Below are 17176 nucleotides of genomic sequence, written 5' to 3'. Positions count from 1 at the left end.
GTTGCATTGATACACGTTTTTCCATTACCATCAGTTACACTGTGATGAAGGTGAATTTCGTGTAAGATTCATAACATATACGGTGTTTTGCATGTAAGAGTTTCCATGATGAAAACATTGTTGACTCTAATGAAGACTAACGTACACTCCGAGTCCGGAGACAAGTACCGCATCGTCGGCTCGAGGACAGGTCCGGGGTTGAGGGCGAAGCAGAGGAGGTCGTTCAAGAGCGCGGGCAGGGTCAGAGGAAGTAGTTTTTGCCTTGTTTGCCTTCGCTGACTGCATATGCAGGTGCTTTGAGCTGAATATTTCCGGGAACGGTGACATGTGATGAGTGCACGCCGGGCAGCACGCGCAGTGGGGCTCGGGGCGGGCACGAGACATGAAGGCATCTGATTGGTTCTTTACATTCGCACCGAATGGCAGTGATTGGTCAGAGTTTTTACTGTCCTGCAGCTGCTACAGAGGTCTGATTTTTTTCATTCCTTTTTCTAAACACATAATGTATTGACTACTATCAGGATGGAAGGACCATTTCACCCAGTATAAAAAAAAGTGTTTCTGAACAGGATTACCTACCCTACCTTTAATGTATAACTTTGAGGCCTCTGTAGTTAAATTATTCCTAATGTGTCTGAAATTTGCCAAGTTAAATTTAATTCTGTTTATGACCTTTTTCACCTGTGTTTTAAATGAAAGACGTGAATCTATTATTATTCCCAGATATTTGAGCTCTTGGACCACTGGAAGTCTTTTCCCTGCTACTACAACATCTGGGTCTAGATCTCTATTTGCGGATTTCGGAAAAAAAAACATACACACTGTTTTATCAGTATTAAGGTGCAGACACGAGTTTGCTAGCCAATTGGAGATATTGATCATTGTAGCTGATAGCTCTTCTGCAGCTTGCCTCTTGTTTGTAGCATGTAGATATATGACAGTGTCATCAGCATACATCTGGCAGGTGACAGTAAGTGGACAGACCTCAGGTAGATCATTGATATATAAACTAAATAACAGGGGACCCAAAATGGAACCTTGGGGTACACCCAAATTAATGTCAGTTATTTGGGAGATGTTATTATCCACATGAACACATTGTTTTCTGTCTGTAACATATTATTTTATCCATTTAATGACATCTGATGAAAAAATTAATTGTGATAACTTATTAATTAGAACCTCATGAACCGCCTTATTTCAGAAACAATTTTTTTTTGTTTTTTCAATAACCTTGCATAAACATTATTCTCTCAAATATACAAACATGTACATGTTGATCAAATATTATGGTAAACTTACACTTTTGCCATTAATATGTTTATAAGCAACTGAAATAAGCACAAATGTCAGGGCATGTCAAAACATCTCAAGGACCCCAAAAACACGTTGGACCCCTAAGGGTTAACCCGAGCTGCAGAGTCTTTATCCATTTTCAAGAAACTGCTGAAGACACATCTTTTTCAACAACACTTGACCCATTAATACTAACACTTACTATTCAATATCTATTTTTAAAAAATTAAAAAATACCACGTGTACTGTGCTGGACTAACTGGGACTGGTCATGGCACTTGCATATTGTTGCCCTATTGTTGGTTTGATTGCTTCTATTGCTTTCCTCATTTGTAAGGCACTTTGGATAAAAAACGTCTGCTATTAAAAGTAAATGTTATGTTTTACAGGACACGATTTTAGTTTTTGCATTCTCTGTTACAGTATGGGGTTTATTTTTGTATTGTTGATTTTTGTATATGTATATTTTTGTAACATTATTACATTTGTGATTTTTTTTCACAAGTGAAGCTCAGAGACCTAAAAATGAATCATGTGAACATCCACATCAACATTCCCTTGTGTGTTTGTCTTGTATTATAAATGTAGATGCTTCACCAGCACAACATAATTCAACTCTGTTTCTTGTTTTCTTGTTTGTCCATTTCCAAAAAGTTATTTTATATTTGCTAGGTTGATCGTTTTGATTGCAGGTTTTGACTGGCTACAGATTTTTGTCCTGGCCATATTCTTAATGTAGGTTTACATGTTTTGAAATAACATTTTATTGACAATCCGCTCCCTTCACATCTTCTCATTATCAGTGATTGATGATTGTAATGATTGTAATTTCTCTTTATTGCATCTATGTATATGTACTATGGCATCCCCAGTATGCTGATTATCTGATCAATTGTTAAATATTTAAATGTTAATATCTGTCATCCATGGGTAATTTATCTAATTTCACAACCATTATATTGGCTGGTTACATTGATATTGGGAATATTAAGTATTTATGTTTCATTGTTTTGATCTTGTTGTTTGTTGCAATCATAGTAGCAAATCAATTAATTATTGGAATAATATGCAAGGAGAAGTCCTTGCATGAACCTATGTATGTTTTTTTATGCAGTTTGTCTGTAAATGAACTGTATGGCTGCATTGCTTTATTCCCATCCCTTTTAAGTAATATGCTATTGTCAAAGGTCCCTGAAGTTTCACTCACCATTTGTCATGCTCAAATATTTGCTTTATACACTTATGGATCAGTAGAATTCTGTAATTTAGCAATCATGTCTTATGACAGGTATGTAGCCATCTGTTACTCGTTGGAATATCACAGAATCATGTCTCCTGCCAGGACAGTTACATTGATCGCTCTGGGGTGGTCAATATCAATTATCAAATTCTCCATTACTTTATCAGTGAATGTACAGCTAAAGTTGTGTGGAAATGTACTGGACAAAGTGTGGTGTGACAACTACATGCTTGTGAAACTGGCATGCTCGGACACCACAGCAAACAACATCTCTGGCATAATCGGTACCACTGTGACCATTGTTGCTCCTCTGGCATTAATTTTGTTCTCGTATACAACAATTTTTAGAGTCTGCCTAAAGTCCACAAGAGAAAATACCAAAAGGGCTTTAAGCACATGTACTCCTCACCTTATCTCACTACTGAATTACTCCATTGGCTGTTCATTTGAAATAATTCAAAGCAGATTTGATAAGGTTCCTATGCCTCCTGTACTACGTGTGATTCTTTCAATTTATTTTCTGATGTGTCCGCCACTCATCAATCCTATCATGTATGGTATGAGACTTTCTAAAATAAAAACGGCACTTAAAAAATGTATTTACCCCAGGAACCACATAAAACCTGTATCACAATAGTGTCTAAGACAATTGTTCATTGTCACCTTTAAGGTAGAAAAATAACTTAGTACTGTAAGTGATGCGCTAAAAAATAAATTAAAAATGTTTGCAAGTGTACAAAAACTGTTGTTTGTATTTGTCCAAATAAGAAAATCTTATAAGATAAGATTAAGAATATGTTATAATGATTGATGATTTCGTAATGTAGAAATACTGTTTGTAAAAATAAATAATTAATTAATAGTGCTCTTAAAAATGGTTCTTATCTTGCTTCTCTGAATTTATTAAAAAAGAAATGTTCTTTTTGCTTCTCATTGTGTTTCACTAATGCTTCTTATGAATTTTTTAGACCACAGGACACCTTTATTTTTTTTTTATTTTTTTTACAAAAACATGATACAAATTCTAGTCTTTAGAGGTGCATTGTGTAATATTTAGGAGGATCTGTTGACAGAAATGCAATATCATATACATAACTATGTTTTCAGTGGTGTATAAAGACCTTACAAAATGAACCGTTATGTTTTATTAGCTTAGAATGAGCCATTTCTATCTACATACACCGTGGGTCCTCTTACATTGAAATGCGTCGACGTGTTTCTACAGTGGCCCTGAACGGACAAACGCGCTTCGTCACTATGTTGTTCTTCGTGCAAAGAAGCTAGCCCCCACATAGCAACATTTTGACGTCCCAGATCCAGCACCACATCTGGCACACGTGGAAAGATGATCTGGCCCACATGCAGCGTGGAATGACGGCCCTTGGGTGGCTCACTCCTGTTAGCCAGATCTGGGCCACAAGCAGGCCATAGCAATGCCACATGTCAGCCAAGAGCAAAGAAATAAACCAGAACTGGACCTTATCTGAGCCACAAAATCTGTGTATATTAAATATGGATTAATCTCAGCCTTAATAATTATGTTAACAAGCAGAATCACTAAAGGAAAGAAGAGAACAGAAAAAGAGACGAGCAGAAACACAAGAACTACAACTGACTTCAGCCACAGTCTTAGATGAAATCAACTGAAGATAAAAGAAGACATTAAATCTCAAGATCTCAGCAGAGGAGGATTAAACAACTCCATAAACAGCATTACCAGCTTAATTTATTAATAATCAGATTGACTTTATTTCTGTCAGACGTCTACAGAAGTAGTTATTGAGAATTAACAGAGGTTTAACTCTAATGTGCTTCATTTGAAATCACCATAACAGTGATTAGTGTTTCCATTAGTTGGGCTCCTAACTCTTATTATATATTTTGTCTTGTTTGGCTGCTGTGAAGGTGTGTTTGTTAAACACATTTGCAGTAACAAAGAAAGCTACAATGAAATGACATCTGGTGATGATGGTTATCTGTTGATGGTCTTAAAATCATTGTGAAATAGCCTAATACACTGATATCATTTGAATCTAACAACTGCATCCTGCCATTAATACATTTACATCACAAACCCTGTGTTACTGCTGCATGAAATCCAGCAGTATTATAACAATCAGTTAAACTTTTAATAAACATGAGCACAAAAAATGTATCTACGATGACACACACAGACATCAACAATCAGCACATGAATCTCAACAATGGTGGCAATCAACAAAATATTCAGATAAACTCTGAACATCACAAAAAAGCAACTAAATGTCACAACAAAAACAACAGCGAAAAATAAAAGCATATATTTATAACAAAATAATAGGACGATTCAGCTGCATAATTTATTCATGCTGCAATGCATGCTGGGAGTTTTGTATTATGCTGGTACCCAACATGCATTGCAGCAAGGCACTTTTAGAAACTTTTGACTCTCTCTTTTCCAGCACTTTAGACACAGTTGCTCCTTTGCACTTAAAGAAGATTAAAGAAAATAGTCCAACACCGTGGTACTACAAACATACTCAGGCCCTTTAGAGAGCAGCCAGAAAAATGGAGCACAACTGGAAGAAAACAAAACTATTTAGCATTTCATGGAAAGAGAGCACAATTGCGTATAGATAGGCCTTAAAAACTGCTCGATCTGCTTATTTTTCAACCTTAGTAGAAGAAAATAAACAAAACCCTAGGTATTTATTTGAAACAGTGGCTAAATTAACAAAAAATAAAGCTTCAACCCCAGACGTTTCCAAGCAGCACAGCAGTAATGACTTTATGAACTTCTTTACTTACAAGATTGCTAATATCAGGAAGAATTATAGATAATTATAACTATGCAACCGTCTACTACAGTATCGCATCAGACAGTGCATTGTAGTGTCCCTGAGGAAAAAATTCGATGAATTCATTGCTATAGGAGAGGAAGAATTTTCTAAACTCGTTAAATCATCTAAATCGACAACATGTTAGACATTATACTGACTAAGCTATTGAAAGAGATGCTTCCAGAGATCATAGATCATCTTCTTAATATCATTAATTAATCTTTGTCATAAGGATGCGTACCAACAACTTTTAAGGTGGCTATGATTAAACTGCTTGTTAAAAAAACGCAACTTGATCGTACAGAATTAGTCAATTACAGGCCGATCTCGAATCTACCTTTTCTGTCAAAGATACTAGAAAAGGCAGTATCCTCACAACTATCTTCCTTTTTAGAAAGAAATGGTATCTGCGAGGATTTCAAGTCAGGATTTAGACTGTACCATAGTACAGAGACAGCTCTCATTAGAGTCACAAATGATTTGCTCTTATCATCCGATCGTGGTTGTATCTCTCTATTAGTGTTACTCGATCTATTAGAGTGCTGCATTTTATACTATTGACCACAACATTCTTTTAAATAGACTTGAAAATGATGTTGGCATTAGTGGAACTGCATTAGCATGGTTTAAATCATACTCATCTGTCCGTTATCAGTTTGTAGCAGTAAATGAAGAGATGTCTTATTGATCACAAGTTCAGTATGGAGTACCACAAGGCTCAGTACTAGGACCATTGCTGTTCACTCTGTACATGCTACCCTTGGGAGATATCATTTGTGGTGGCAATCAAAATTATATCACTGAATAAGAGACAAACATTTCCAATAGTCTTTGATGAGGTTTATTTTCTTGCAAGAAAAGGCCAGCAGTCATACAGTCATACAGAGTGGCTGCAGAGTGTGACAGTGAGGGGACGGCATCCTTCCTCCTTTATAGTTTTGACTCCCAGAATGTTATCTTTCTAGGCCAATGATGATCTTTCTAGGCCAATGATGGTATTTCAACCATACGTGGAACATTCTTAGACTTGTTCATCATATTTTATCCTTGAGTGGAGGCCCTCCTGTCACCTACAAACACTCTTTACCATTCCAATACAATTCCATATTAGAATAAGGATTCTGTTTGCTTTTTTACTGTCATATGATGGTCACACACATCTTAAAGATCCCATTTCTTTCACAAAAGCATGGCATTAGTTTTCACTGTTATGCTGATCATACTCAGCTCTATATTTCTTCATGCCCTGATGAAACTTACCAATTCACAAAACTAACGGAATGCATAGTTGATATAAAAACTGGATGACTAGTAATTTCCTACTACTTAACTCTGAATTATTGGACAAAAAACTTGCTCACATAATAACCTAGAACCCTTGATGGCTGCTCTGTCAAACCTTCGTCATCGGTTAGGAACCTGGGTGTGCTCTTTGATACCAATCTTTCATTTGAAAGTCACGTTTCTAGTATCTGTAAAACCGCATTCTTTCATCTTAAAAATATATCTAAATTACGTCATATACTCTCAATGACAAATGCGGAACAGTTAGTTCATGCGTTCATGACCTCAAGGCTAGATTATTGTAATGCTCTTATGGTTGGTTACCCTGCACGCTTAATAAATAAACTACGGCTGGTTCAAAACGCAGCAGCTCGAGTTCTTACTATAACCAAGAAGTATGACCATATTAGCCCGGTTCTATCTGCATTGGCTCCCTATTAAAAATCGTTTACAAAGCACAACATCGTTTAGCTCCCCAGTACTTGAGCAAGCTCTTAACGCATTATAGTCCTTCATGTCTATTGCAATCTCAAAATTCCGGCCAGTTGATAATACCTAGAATATCAAAATCGACTGCTGTCAGTAGATCCTTTTCCTATTTAGCACCAAAACTCTGGAACAGTCTTCCTAACATTGTCCTGGAAGCAGACACACTCTGTCAGTTCAAATCTAGACTAAAGACACATCTCTTTGACCTAGCATACACATAACACATTATAAACTTCTATAATTCAATGTTAGGCTGGGGAACACTCGGGAACACTCCCCATAAATCCTGATGTACTCGTTACATCATAAGAAGAATGGAGTCTACGCTAATATTAGTCTCTCTGTTTATCCCGATGTTTACCGCAGTCCGCCAGATCCAGGCCGTATCCAGATCTGATGAAGGACCTGCACCTGGACACGACGACAACACAGTCCTGAAGTGTCATATATATATATATATATATATATATATATATATATATATATATATATATATATATATATTTTTTTTTTTTTTTGCACCTTGGAACCTATTTCAAGGTTTGCGTTCTCAAGCCACCAGGCACTGTTGTTGTGCGAATGAGCGGGCCGGAGCACGTTTTCTGTTAGAACGGTGTTGTGTAAGCGGCCCCTAAGTTAATAACTAATGATCTTTGCAACGGAAGTGAATCGATCAAAACTAATGTAATGAATGGCCTTAATCAAAATGACCTAGACATCAGAAAACCTTCCCCCTCTCCCCTGTTGTCATCGGCCCTAAAACCAGTTATCTTCAAAGGCTGTTATCACCTCGGCTCCACTGAACGATCTCAGCAAGAGACTGTGTCTACAAGCCTCAAAGACAGCACAGGAGACACTAGCCATTTGGTTAAAGACTATAGAGACAAACTCAAATACACAAAGGACATTTACTCCATTCTTACCCACAAACTTTTCCCAAATGTTTATAGTATTTCTCCTGTGTTTTATGCATGTCCCTAAGTTTCATTAGCCTATTTATGATTATTTAGTTATGTTAGAGTAACTTCCAATGTTGATATCCAAAGATGATGTATCACTGCTTTAATGCCTTCAAATCCCCTCTTTCTTAGTATCAAAATAATCCCCTTTTGATTTTATAATCAATGGTGTATAACAAGTTTTGATAAATTGCATCATAAATATTTGTTCCATACTTTTGTGTAAAGACTGCACAAATTCTCCATGCCAGCATGGACATGCAAATGGAGATAAGATGGAACAAAGACTTTCTCCTGGTCATCGTAGATTGGTCACCTCAACAAATGGGTGTGAACTGATAGGACCTTTAAGAGTATCTGATTAGGTCAGATCTTTGCTCAATCTCTTTGAGACAACATTCCCCTGTCTTCTTCTGGCAACTTCATCGTCAAGTTAACTTCTTTGGATTCAACGTGGACCACCCCAAGAACCCAAACGAACGCTTCAGCGCACTCCTGGCAAAATCATCAAGAATCTCAAGAAGCTCCTGCATCTGGACTTGTTCAGCAACCAAAGTCAATGCAAGTACCTGTCCGCAGCCTTTAGATGCGTTCCTAAGTTATTGTGCCCCTTCAAGGTGACCCTGATTCTCTGATGTTTCTCGTAGGTTGTGGTTAACTGATTGTAATCTTGCCATTCTCTTTTCTTCTCTCTCTCTTTCTTCACTCTTCATTACTTTCTTGATTTTGTATACAACCTCTGCTTAGTTTAGTTGTGTGTGTAGCCTACCCTAGTTTCATTTATTAAAACATTATATCAACGCTTTATTGTCTCTGTGTTTGCCACATATCGAAGTCACTTAAACATCTTGATCTAGCGATAGCTACGCTATTACCCTGCTAGAACTTTATTTACTTTAGTTGGAAAATGTTATTCTTTCTTGGCCAGTAAGATAATGTATTTCCTAGGATCAATAATTGATTATGCTTTCTGTTCATGGGATGAACTGATTAAATAATTTTACTATTAATTCTGCTACAGTCAATTCTAAAAATAACAAACATTTATGATTAATTATAATCCGTTAAAATTAATTATATATATAAATATATATTTTAAACTGTAACTCGTTACACTAACTTTAGCTGGACAATAACTTTATCATAGAGCTGCTGTAAAGCCAAAACAATCTCTGTTACTTTAATTTCCTAGTATCACTGTAAAGCTGCTTTGAAGCAGTCCATATTGTTAAAAGTGCTATATAAATGAAGGTGACTTGATTATCAATAACACCTTGTCACGATACACACACAGGAAACAGGGAAAGTAGATCCAAAAGCAGTATGTCCTTTATTTAGGGTAATCCAATATCACAGTATCCAGGCAGGGGTCAAAATCCAAATAAGCAGTCCAAAACAATAAAATGAACAAGAACAAACCAGGAAACCGACATCAAAAGTGTAGTGACAAACCATAAGGACTCGGTGACAAACACTAACCAGACAGGGAATAAATACACAGAAACGAAACAATGTAATGAGAAACAGCTGCGTGCAATGATGATTGATGAGAACAGACAAAAGATGGTGGGAAATGCAGTTCCAGAATGAATGGTGACTGTAAGGGAGAGAGACCTCTAGTGGACACCCGGGGAAACACAAACCAGACACTGTGACATAACCCCCCCTCTACGGAGCGGCTACCAGACGCTCCAAGACGTGACAGACAAAAAAAAAAAAAAAAAAGAGTCCAGGCGGGAGGTGGACTGGTGGAGGATCAGGGGGAGGGATGGGGGGCCAGGTCCATGGAGGGAAACGGGGACAGGGAGTGACAGTCCATCAGGCGGCCAGGGCGGAGACGACAGTCCATCGGGCGGCCAGGGTGGAGACGACCCCTCGGGCAGCCAGGGAGGAGACGACCCCTCGGGCGGCCATGGCACTGGAACAGACACCACCGGCTCAGGAACTGGAACAGACACCACCGGCTCAGGAACCGGAACAGACACCACCGGCTCAGGAACCGACACAGACAACGGCTCAGGCACAGGAACAGACACCGGCTCAGGCACAGGAACAGACACCGGCTCAGGCACAGGAACAGACTCGTCGGTGGCCATCTTGTCCGGAGACACTGGCTCGGCGGCGGCCATCTTGTCCGGAGGCACTGGCTCAGGAACAGGAACAGACACCAGCTCAGGAACAGATACAGGCTCGTCTGTGGCCACCTTGTCCGGAGACACTTGCTCGTCGGCGGCCATCTTGTCCGGAGACACTGGCTCATCGGCGGCCATCTTGTCCGGAGGCACTAGCTCAGGAACAGGAACAGACACCAGCTCAGGAACAGATACAGGCTCGTCTGTGGCCACCTTGTCCGGAGACACTTGCTCGTCGGCGGCCATCTTGTCCGGAGACACTGGCTCATCGGCGGCCATCTTGTCCGGAGGCACTAGCTCAGGAACAGGAACAGACACCAGCTCAGGAACAGATACAGGCTCGTCTGTGGCCACCTTGTCCGGAGACACTTGCTCGTCGGCGGCCATCTTGTCCGGAGACACTGGCTCATCGGCGGCCATCTTGTCCGGAGACACTGGCTCGGCAGACAGGACCTGAACAGTCTCTGGCTCGGCAGACGGGACCTGAACAGTCTCTGGCTCGGCAGACGGGACCTGAACAGTCTCTGGCTCGGCAGACGGGACCTGAACAGTCTCTGGCTCGGCAGACGGGACCTGAACAGTCTCTGGCTCGGCAGACGGGCTGTGTCTCCTCCAAGCACGCAGTACTGCTACTGCATAAAAGAGGAAGACAGCCTTCTTTGCCGTGGCAGGACTGATGGTGGGTATCTCCGGGACGACAGCGAGCTGCACGGGGACGACCTCCGGGATGACAGCGGGCTGCACGGGGACGACCTCCGGGACGACAGCGGGCTGCACGGGGACGACCTCCGGGACGACAGCGGGCTGCACGGGGACGACCTCCGGGACGACAGCGGGCTGCACGGGGACGACCTCCGGGACATTAGGGAGACAGGAAGTCTTCCTCTTCCTCCTCCGTGATCGCGAGTGAGTGGATGCCGCTTTCTCCCTGGAATCCACAAGGAGCGCAGCACTCTCCTCAGTGATGCGATTCCACCAAGCAAAACATTCAAATAATGTCATACGAGGTGGAGCCTCTCTAGCTTGCGAACTCTCCCCCTCGGGGATTGGAGAAGAGCCACGGAAATCCATACCGCTGGATCTATGTAATGACGGAGTCCTTCTGTCACAATACACACACAGGAAACAGGGAAAGTAGATCCAAAAGCAGTATGTCCTTTATTTAGGGTAATCCAATATCATAGTATCCAGGCAGGGGTCAAAATCCAAATAAGCAGTCCAAAACAATAAAATGAACAAGAACAAACCAGGAGACCGACATCAAAAGTGTAGTGACAAACCATAAGGACTCCATGACAAACACTAACCAGACAGGGAATAAATACACAGAAACGAAACAATGTAATGAGAAACAGCTGCGTGCAATGATGATTGATGAGAACAGACAAAGGATGGTGGGAAATGCAGTTCCAGAATGAATGGTGACTGTAAGGGAGAGAGACCTCTAGTGGACACCCGGGGAAACACAAACCAGACACTGTGACACACCTTCTGTAGACGTCTGACAGAAATAAAATCAATCTGATTAGTAATAAGTGAAGGTGGTAATGCTGTTTGTGGAGTCGTTTATACCTCCTCTGCTGAGATCTTCAGAGGTTTAATGTCTTCTTTTATCTTCAGTTGATTTAATCTAATGCTGTGGCTGGAAGTCAGTTGAAGTTTTTGTCTTTCTGCTCGTCTCTTTTTCTGTTCTCTTCTTTCCTTCAGTGATTCTTTTTGTTAACAGGCTTATTAAGGCTGAAATGACTTCATATTTAATATACACAGATTTTGTGGCTCAGATAAGGTCCAATTCTGGTTTATTTATTTGCTCTTGGCTGACATGTGGCATCGCTATGGCCTGCTTATATTTTTATAGCTTCTTGTTGGGTTTGTTATGTTTTTATCTTTCATAATTGTAATAGGCCTATGGTATCTCGTCAACTGGTATGAGATTGTTTCTTTAGATCCTGTAAATAGAAGAATAGAACAGAAAAAATAAAAAATCCTACATTATGTCTGATAACCGAAATAATAGGCTACAACTACAATCTGCAAACACAATAACTATTAGGCTATAAACACAAAACAGTTTATGTCCTATAGGCCTACTTTACTGTAGTTCGTCGTTTGTTTGCCGAACCCAATTTCTGTAGGAAGGAAGTGTCCAATTTTGATCATCTCTCTTATTGTTGATGGTGTTTATTTTTTTATTGTTTGAATCATTTTAATGAATAACATTGCTTTTACTATTTGTAAATTAACTCTCCTGGGAGTTTATATGGCTCCAGACTCAGTGTTAAAATATGAGTGTTAAATGAACACTCAAGAGTCTTTTGAGAAATTTGAGAGAATTTTGAGAAAAAATACCTATTAATTGTCATTTAAGTGAAATTACAGATAATACAAACTTGATAAAAAATTACCATTCTAGAAGAAATTTTCAGATGGCACTTAGATGCTTTTGCATCTGAACTCTTCATATATATATATATGTCCATCACAACGCAGCACAGTCACCTGCAGCACCATGGAGAGCACCATCAGAGGGCACAAGGTCTGGGTGAAACAGTGGTGTTCAGGACCAAGGACAGCTCTAACACAGGTGTGCAGCATTCCCCTCTGACAGGCAGCCTCAGCTGCAGGCTGTTGGGCCCAATTAGTAATCACATAAAAGTGAACAAAGAAGCCACAGTAGGAAGAGTTAAGATAATATATTGTGTTCTAATAAGATCGGCAATAGATTATGGCAGTATGGTATATTGCACTGCATCCAAAACACAACTCGTAAAAATAGAGGCAATTCAGTCACAAGCTTTGCGAGTTTGTTGTGGAGCGTTTAGATCCTCTCCAATAACAGCAGTGCAAGTAGAGATGGGTGTAATGCCTCAAGTAATTCGTAGGCTCAAGTTAGGGCGTTTTTCCACTGGGTTCGTTTGCTGCGGTCCGAACCCGAGTGCGCTAGTTCCCGGCGCCTCCCGCAGCGTTGGTCTGGTTTCACACTCAATTAATTGTATCGAACCCAGGTGCGTTTGCAGTGATCTTACGTCATCGCAAACGCAATCAAACAATGATATCGACAGTGATACGCATGCGCGGGATACTATACTTCCTGAACAAGCGCGCACCCGAGTCCGTGTTGCTTGCACATTAACGCGAACCGCGCCACGGTTCGGGAGCAACCGAGCTCAGACCACCTCCTCCAGGTAGTCTCGGATTCGGTACTCTAGTGCGCACCCGGGTCCGATGACAGCGTTCACATTAGCGATTTTTCATGCGAACCGTGCCCCGGTCCGCACTAAACTGCCAGTGTGAAAGCGCCCTTAAAGATGAGGTATTTTATAAGCATAAAGGGACACTCGGACAGTCACCCAGTTAAAATGGTGTTGGAGGATTGTTGGGAATATGGACATAAAAAGTTATCAAGTTTTGGATGGAAGGCCAGTGAGGAAGCCCGGAGAATGGGATTAAGTGACTTCAATGTTGCTCCTACTGTGGCTAGGTCAGCAATTCCTCCTTGGCTTTTCCCAATGCCTTTGATTGATATTCAATTGCTTAAAGAAAAGCATAACAATACAAATGGATTAGGAAATTTAAATATACAGCAATACATTGATCAAACTTATTATAGTGCAGTTCAAATATACACTGATGGTTCAAAAGACCCAGAATTTGGGAAAACAGCAGTAGCGGTATATATTCCACTTTTTAACATTAGAATGGCAAAAAGAGTATCAGATTATGTTTCGGTATTCACTGCAGAAATTATTGCAATATGTCTAGCACTTCAGTGGATAGAAGAAATCCAACCAACAAGGGTAGTGATATGTACAGATTCTTTATCCGCTCTAAATAGCTTGGAAAGTGGAACATCATCAGCAAGGCAAGACATGATAAATGAAGTAATGCAGAGTCTTTACAGAACAAGACAGTATGGACTTCTGGTAAATCTTGTATGGGTTCCATCGCATATGGGTGTGAAAGGAAATGAGGAGGCTGATAATCTGGCTAAACAGGCATTAAATCATTCACAAATTGACATTGAAGTGGCATTAAGTAAAACAGAAATTAAAGTGATAATAGCAAAACAAATACAGGAAATTTGGCAGAAAGAATGGAATGAAGGAATAAAAGGACGACATTTTTACTGCATTCAAGGAAAAGTTGGGTCAGAGAGAAGAAGATTCGGAAACAGGAAAGAGGATGTTTTAATAACAAGAATGCGTATTGGACATTGTTTATTAAATCAAAGCTTACAAAGAATTGGTAAACATGAGAATGGAAATTGTGACAAATGTGGGTTAGTTGAAACTATAGAGCATGTCCTTTTAGAATGCGAAGCTTATGAAAGAGAGCGGTCCCAGTTAAGACATGCTTTAAGAAGTGTAGAAATCAATGAGTTGACACTTCAGGTTCTCCTAGAACAAGGTGCTAAACAATCAAGAGTTTATCATGAGTTATTTATATTTTTAAAGGAAACAGGATTATTTAATAGGATTTAAAACTCCATTATGTGTAAATTTTATATGTATATATGTAATTTTTTTTTTTTTTTTTTTTTTAAAGAGTAGATCTAGTTTAATAATAATTCGTTACATTTATATAGCGCTTTTTCTGAGACCTCAAAGCGCTTTACATGGAAGGGGGGGAATCTCCTCAACCACCACCAATGTGCAGCATCCACTTGGATGATGCGACGGCAGCCATACTGCGCCAGAACGCCCACCACACACCAGCTTACTGGTGGAGAGGAGACAGAGCGATGAAGCCAATCAGTATATGAGGATGATTAGGATTTAAACTTCCTTTCCAAATATGCGCTTCACACTCCATTTCAGTAGGTGGCGGGAATGCACCTTTTAAGTTGGTTTGCCAACCGCCATTAAATCCTAGAAGAAGAAGAAGAAGACAGTAGGAAGAGAAGCAGGGGAAGAGGACAGACACAGTGTTGGATGCATTCAAGCCCAGCCAGCCCAACTACCCTCTTGAAGATAGAGGCTTAATTGATGGCGTGAGTAAAGTGAATCTCCTTAACTAATCCTACACCTCTTTTTCAGAAGTAAATTGATGCAAAAAGGAGCTACCTGAGAAAGAAGTACCTAAGTTAAAGTTTTCTCCCTTTTACCCTTAACCCTGCTTTATGACAAATAAAGAACTTTAAGTTTTGCTCCAGTGAAGTTCTGCCTGGTGAATGATTTACTTTGAACTCCAGAGCTAACCCTCTCAGCATTGTGTGTGAAGGTTACTTATATATATATATATATATATATATATATATATATATATGTCTGTATATTATTCTGTGTAACATTTATTACACCAGAAAAAAAAGAAAAGAAAGAAAAAAAAATCTACTTGAGGGGTTTATAAGACAAATAATCTTTTTGCGAATATCAGGCATGTTTAAAGCATAAACAAGGGGGCTCAGGATGGGTGGTATAATAAGGAACTCCAGTGAAAGAAAAACTGACAGCCATATAGGAAGCTGTAAAGTCACAACTCGACTCAAAATGACCTCAGAAATAACAGCAGTTGAGAAATTCAAAAGGACCACTATTTATGGAATACAAGTTTGATAAGCTTTGCCCTTGAACTGTGAGCTTCTTTGACAAACAATAATTTTTATATAAGAATATAATATTAAACTTAAAGAGATGACAGTAGTTGTGATTAATATAAACAAGCCTAAAACATTAATTATATCGCAAGAAATCTTGACTACTTCATAGTTGTGGCAGTACACCTTAAACAATTTGTTACCACACATTCTCAGTTTTGTACTTAAAAGACACTAATACTAAGTACAATCATTGGATAAGCCATGTTTATACCTACTGAAACAATCCAAAACCTTGGTGTAAGTATGTTGTGGTATTGTAAAGGTTTACTGATTGCAGCAAATCTGTCAATTGCCATTATCATTAATATTGTAAATTCATTTGCTGCATACGTGAAAATGACAACAGTCTGTAAGACACATGCTTCACGGGAGATTGAGTGTGTATCAGAGAGCAAGTCTGTCAGTGCTCTTGGGAAAAAGCCAGCTGTTCCAAACACAGAGTTGAAAGACAAACATAAAATCAGAATGTACATGGGCTGGTGTAAAGTCCTTTCCAGAAATATTGCAAGCATAATAAGGACATTAAATAATATGATTGCACAGTACAGAATAAATCCTAAACTGAAGAAAACATATCTTATGTACCCGAGATTTTCAAACAACATCAAGTAAAAATGTTCCATTTTGCTTTAGGCAGAGTTATTTTATTGACCTGAAGAAGAAAGGACACAATACTTCTATGATTTTTAAACATTTTAAAAAACAACAGTTTGCATTATTAACTTGAGAACAATAAAGTTGAATTTGTTAACATAATTCATTATTTAATGAATTATGAACACACATGAATCATCAATGAACAATAATATATTTATAAATGAACATTAGATTATTTACTTTAAAGAATTGTGTATACATATCTGCAGGTTAATTTCAGGTTTAAAACAGATTTGTGACACATCAATAAACAACTTTGAAATGAATTTTGAACATCAGGCAAATTTTTTTATACCTTACAACATACATTACATAATTGAAATGTGCCTTCTGTGATACACCTTGAAATAACCACTGGTGCAAGAACTGTGAGTCACCATTATGCTAGTTTTCTTATAGCATCTAACATGTCTTAGGAGACATCTTTGTTTTTGTTTTTTTTGTATTTTGAGTAGGGGGAGGCTGCAGACCTGGGGCTCGTTCTTCGTACGTTGCTTATTACATCCGAGATCAAATGATACATCCAAGATGATATCATCGTGCTAATCATGATCTGGCTAACTCGGTTCTTCGAACACACTTGCCGGATAGGATTAGTATCGCTGGATTGAGTTATCTGAGATAATTGCGCGTTCATGCGCTGGTTAAAAGGGGATATGTATCGATAGTAGAAACATTGATCAGCAACGCTGCTATTGGCT

General features: G+C 39.2%; 1 protein-coding gene and 1 pseudogene across 2 annotated transcripts; one reads left to right on the top strand and one right to left on the bottom strand.

The window, feature by feature from the left end:
* Positions 1 to 2222: 2222 nt before the first annotated feature.
* LOC309505823 (olfactory receptor 4B13-like) lies at positions 2223 to 3173 on the top strand (the record flags this gene model as incomplete). Its single annotated transcript, XM_082179279.1, has 1 exon — positions 2223 to 3173. The coding sequence occupies one exon, from the start codon at positions 2223 to 2225 to the stop codon at positions 3171 to 3173; it is 951 nt and encodes a 316-aa protein (XP_082035405.1).
* A 4711-nt stretch (positions 3174 to 7884) lies between these two features.
* On the bottom strand, positions 7885 to 16441 carry LOC309505822 (olfactory receptor 51I2-like; annotated as a pseudogene). Its single transcript has 2 exons — positions 15554 to 16441; positions 7885 to 8003 (listed from the first exon to the last, which is right to left on the bottom strand). The product of its transcript is annotated as an olfactory receptor 51I2-like (transcript).
* Between the last annotated feature and the right edge of the window lie 735 nt (positions 16442 to 17176).

This window comes from Leuciscus leuciscus, assembly GCF_965113295.1.
Source record: "Leuciscus leuciscus genome assembly, chromosome: 9".
In the NCBI taxonomy this organism is placed as follows: domain Eukaryota; kingdom Metazoa; phylum Chordata; class Actinopteri; order Cypriniformes; family Leuciscidae; genus Leuciscus; species Leuciscus leuciscus.
Note: the sequence above shows the minus strand (reverse complement) of the source record. Positions and strands in the feature narration are given on the sequence as shown.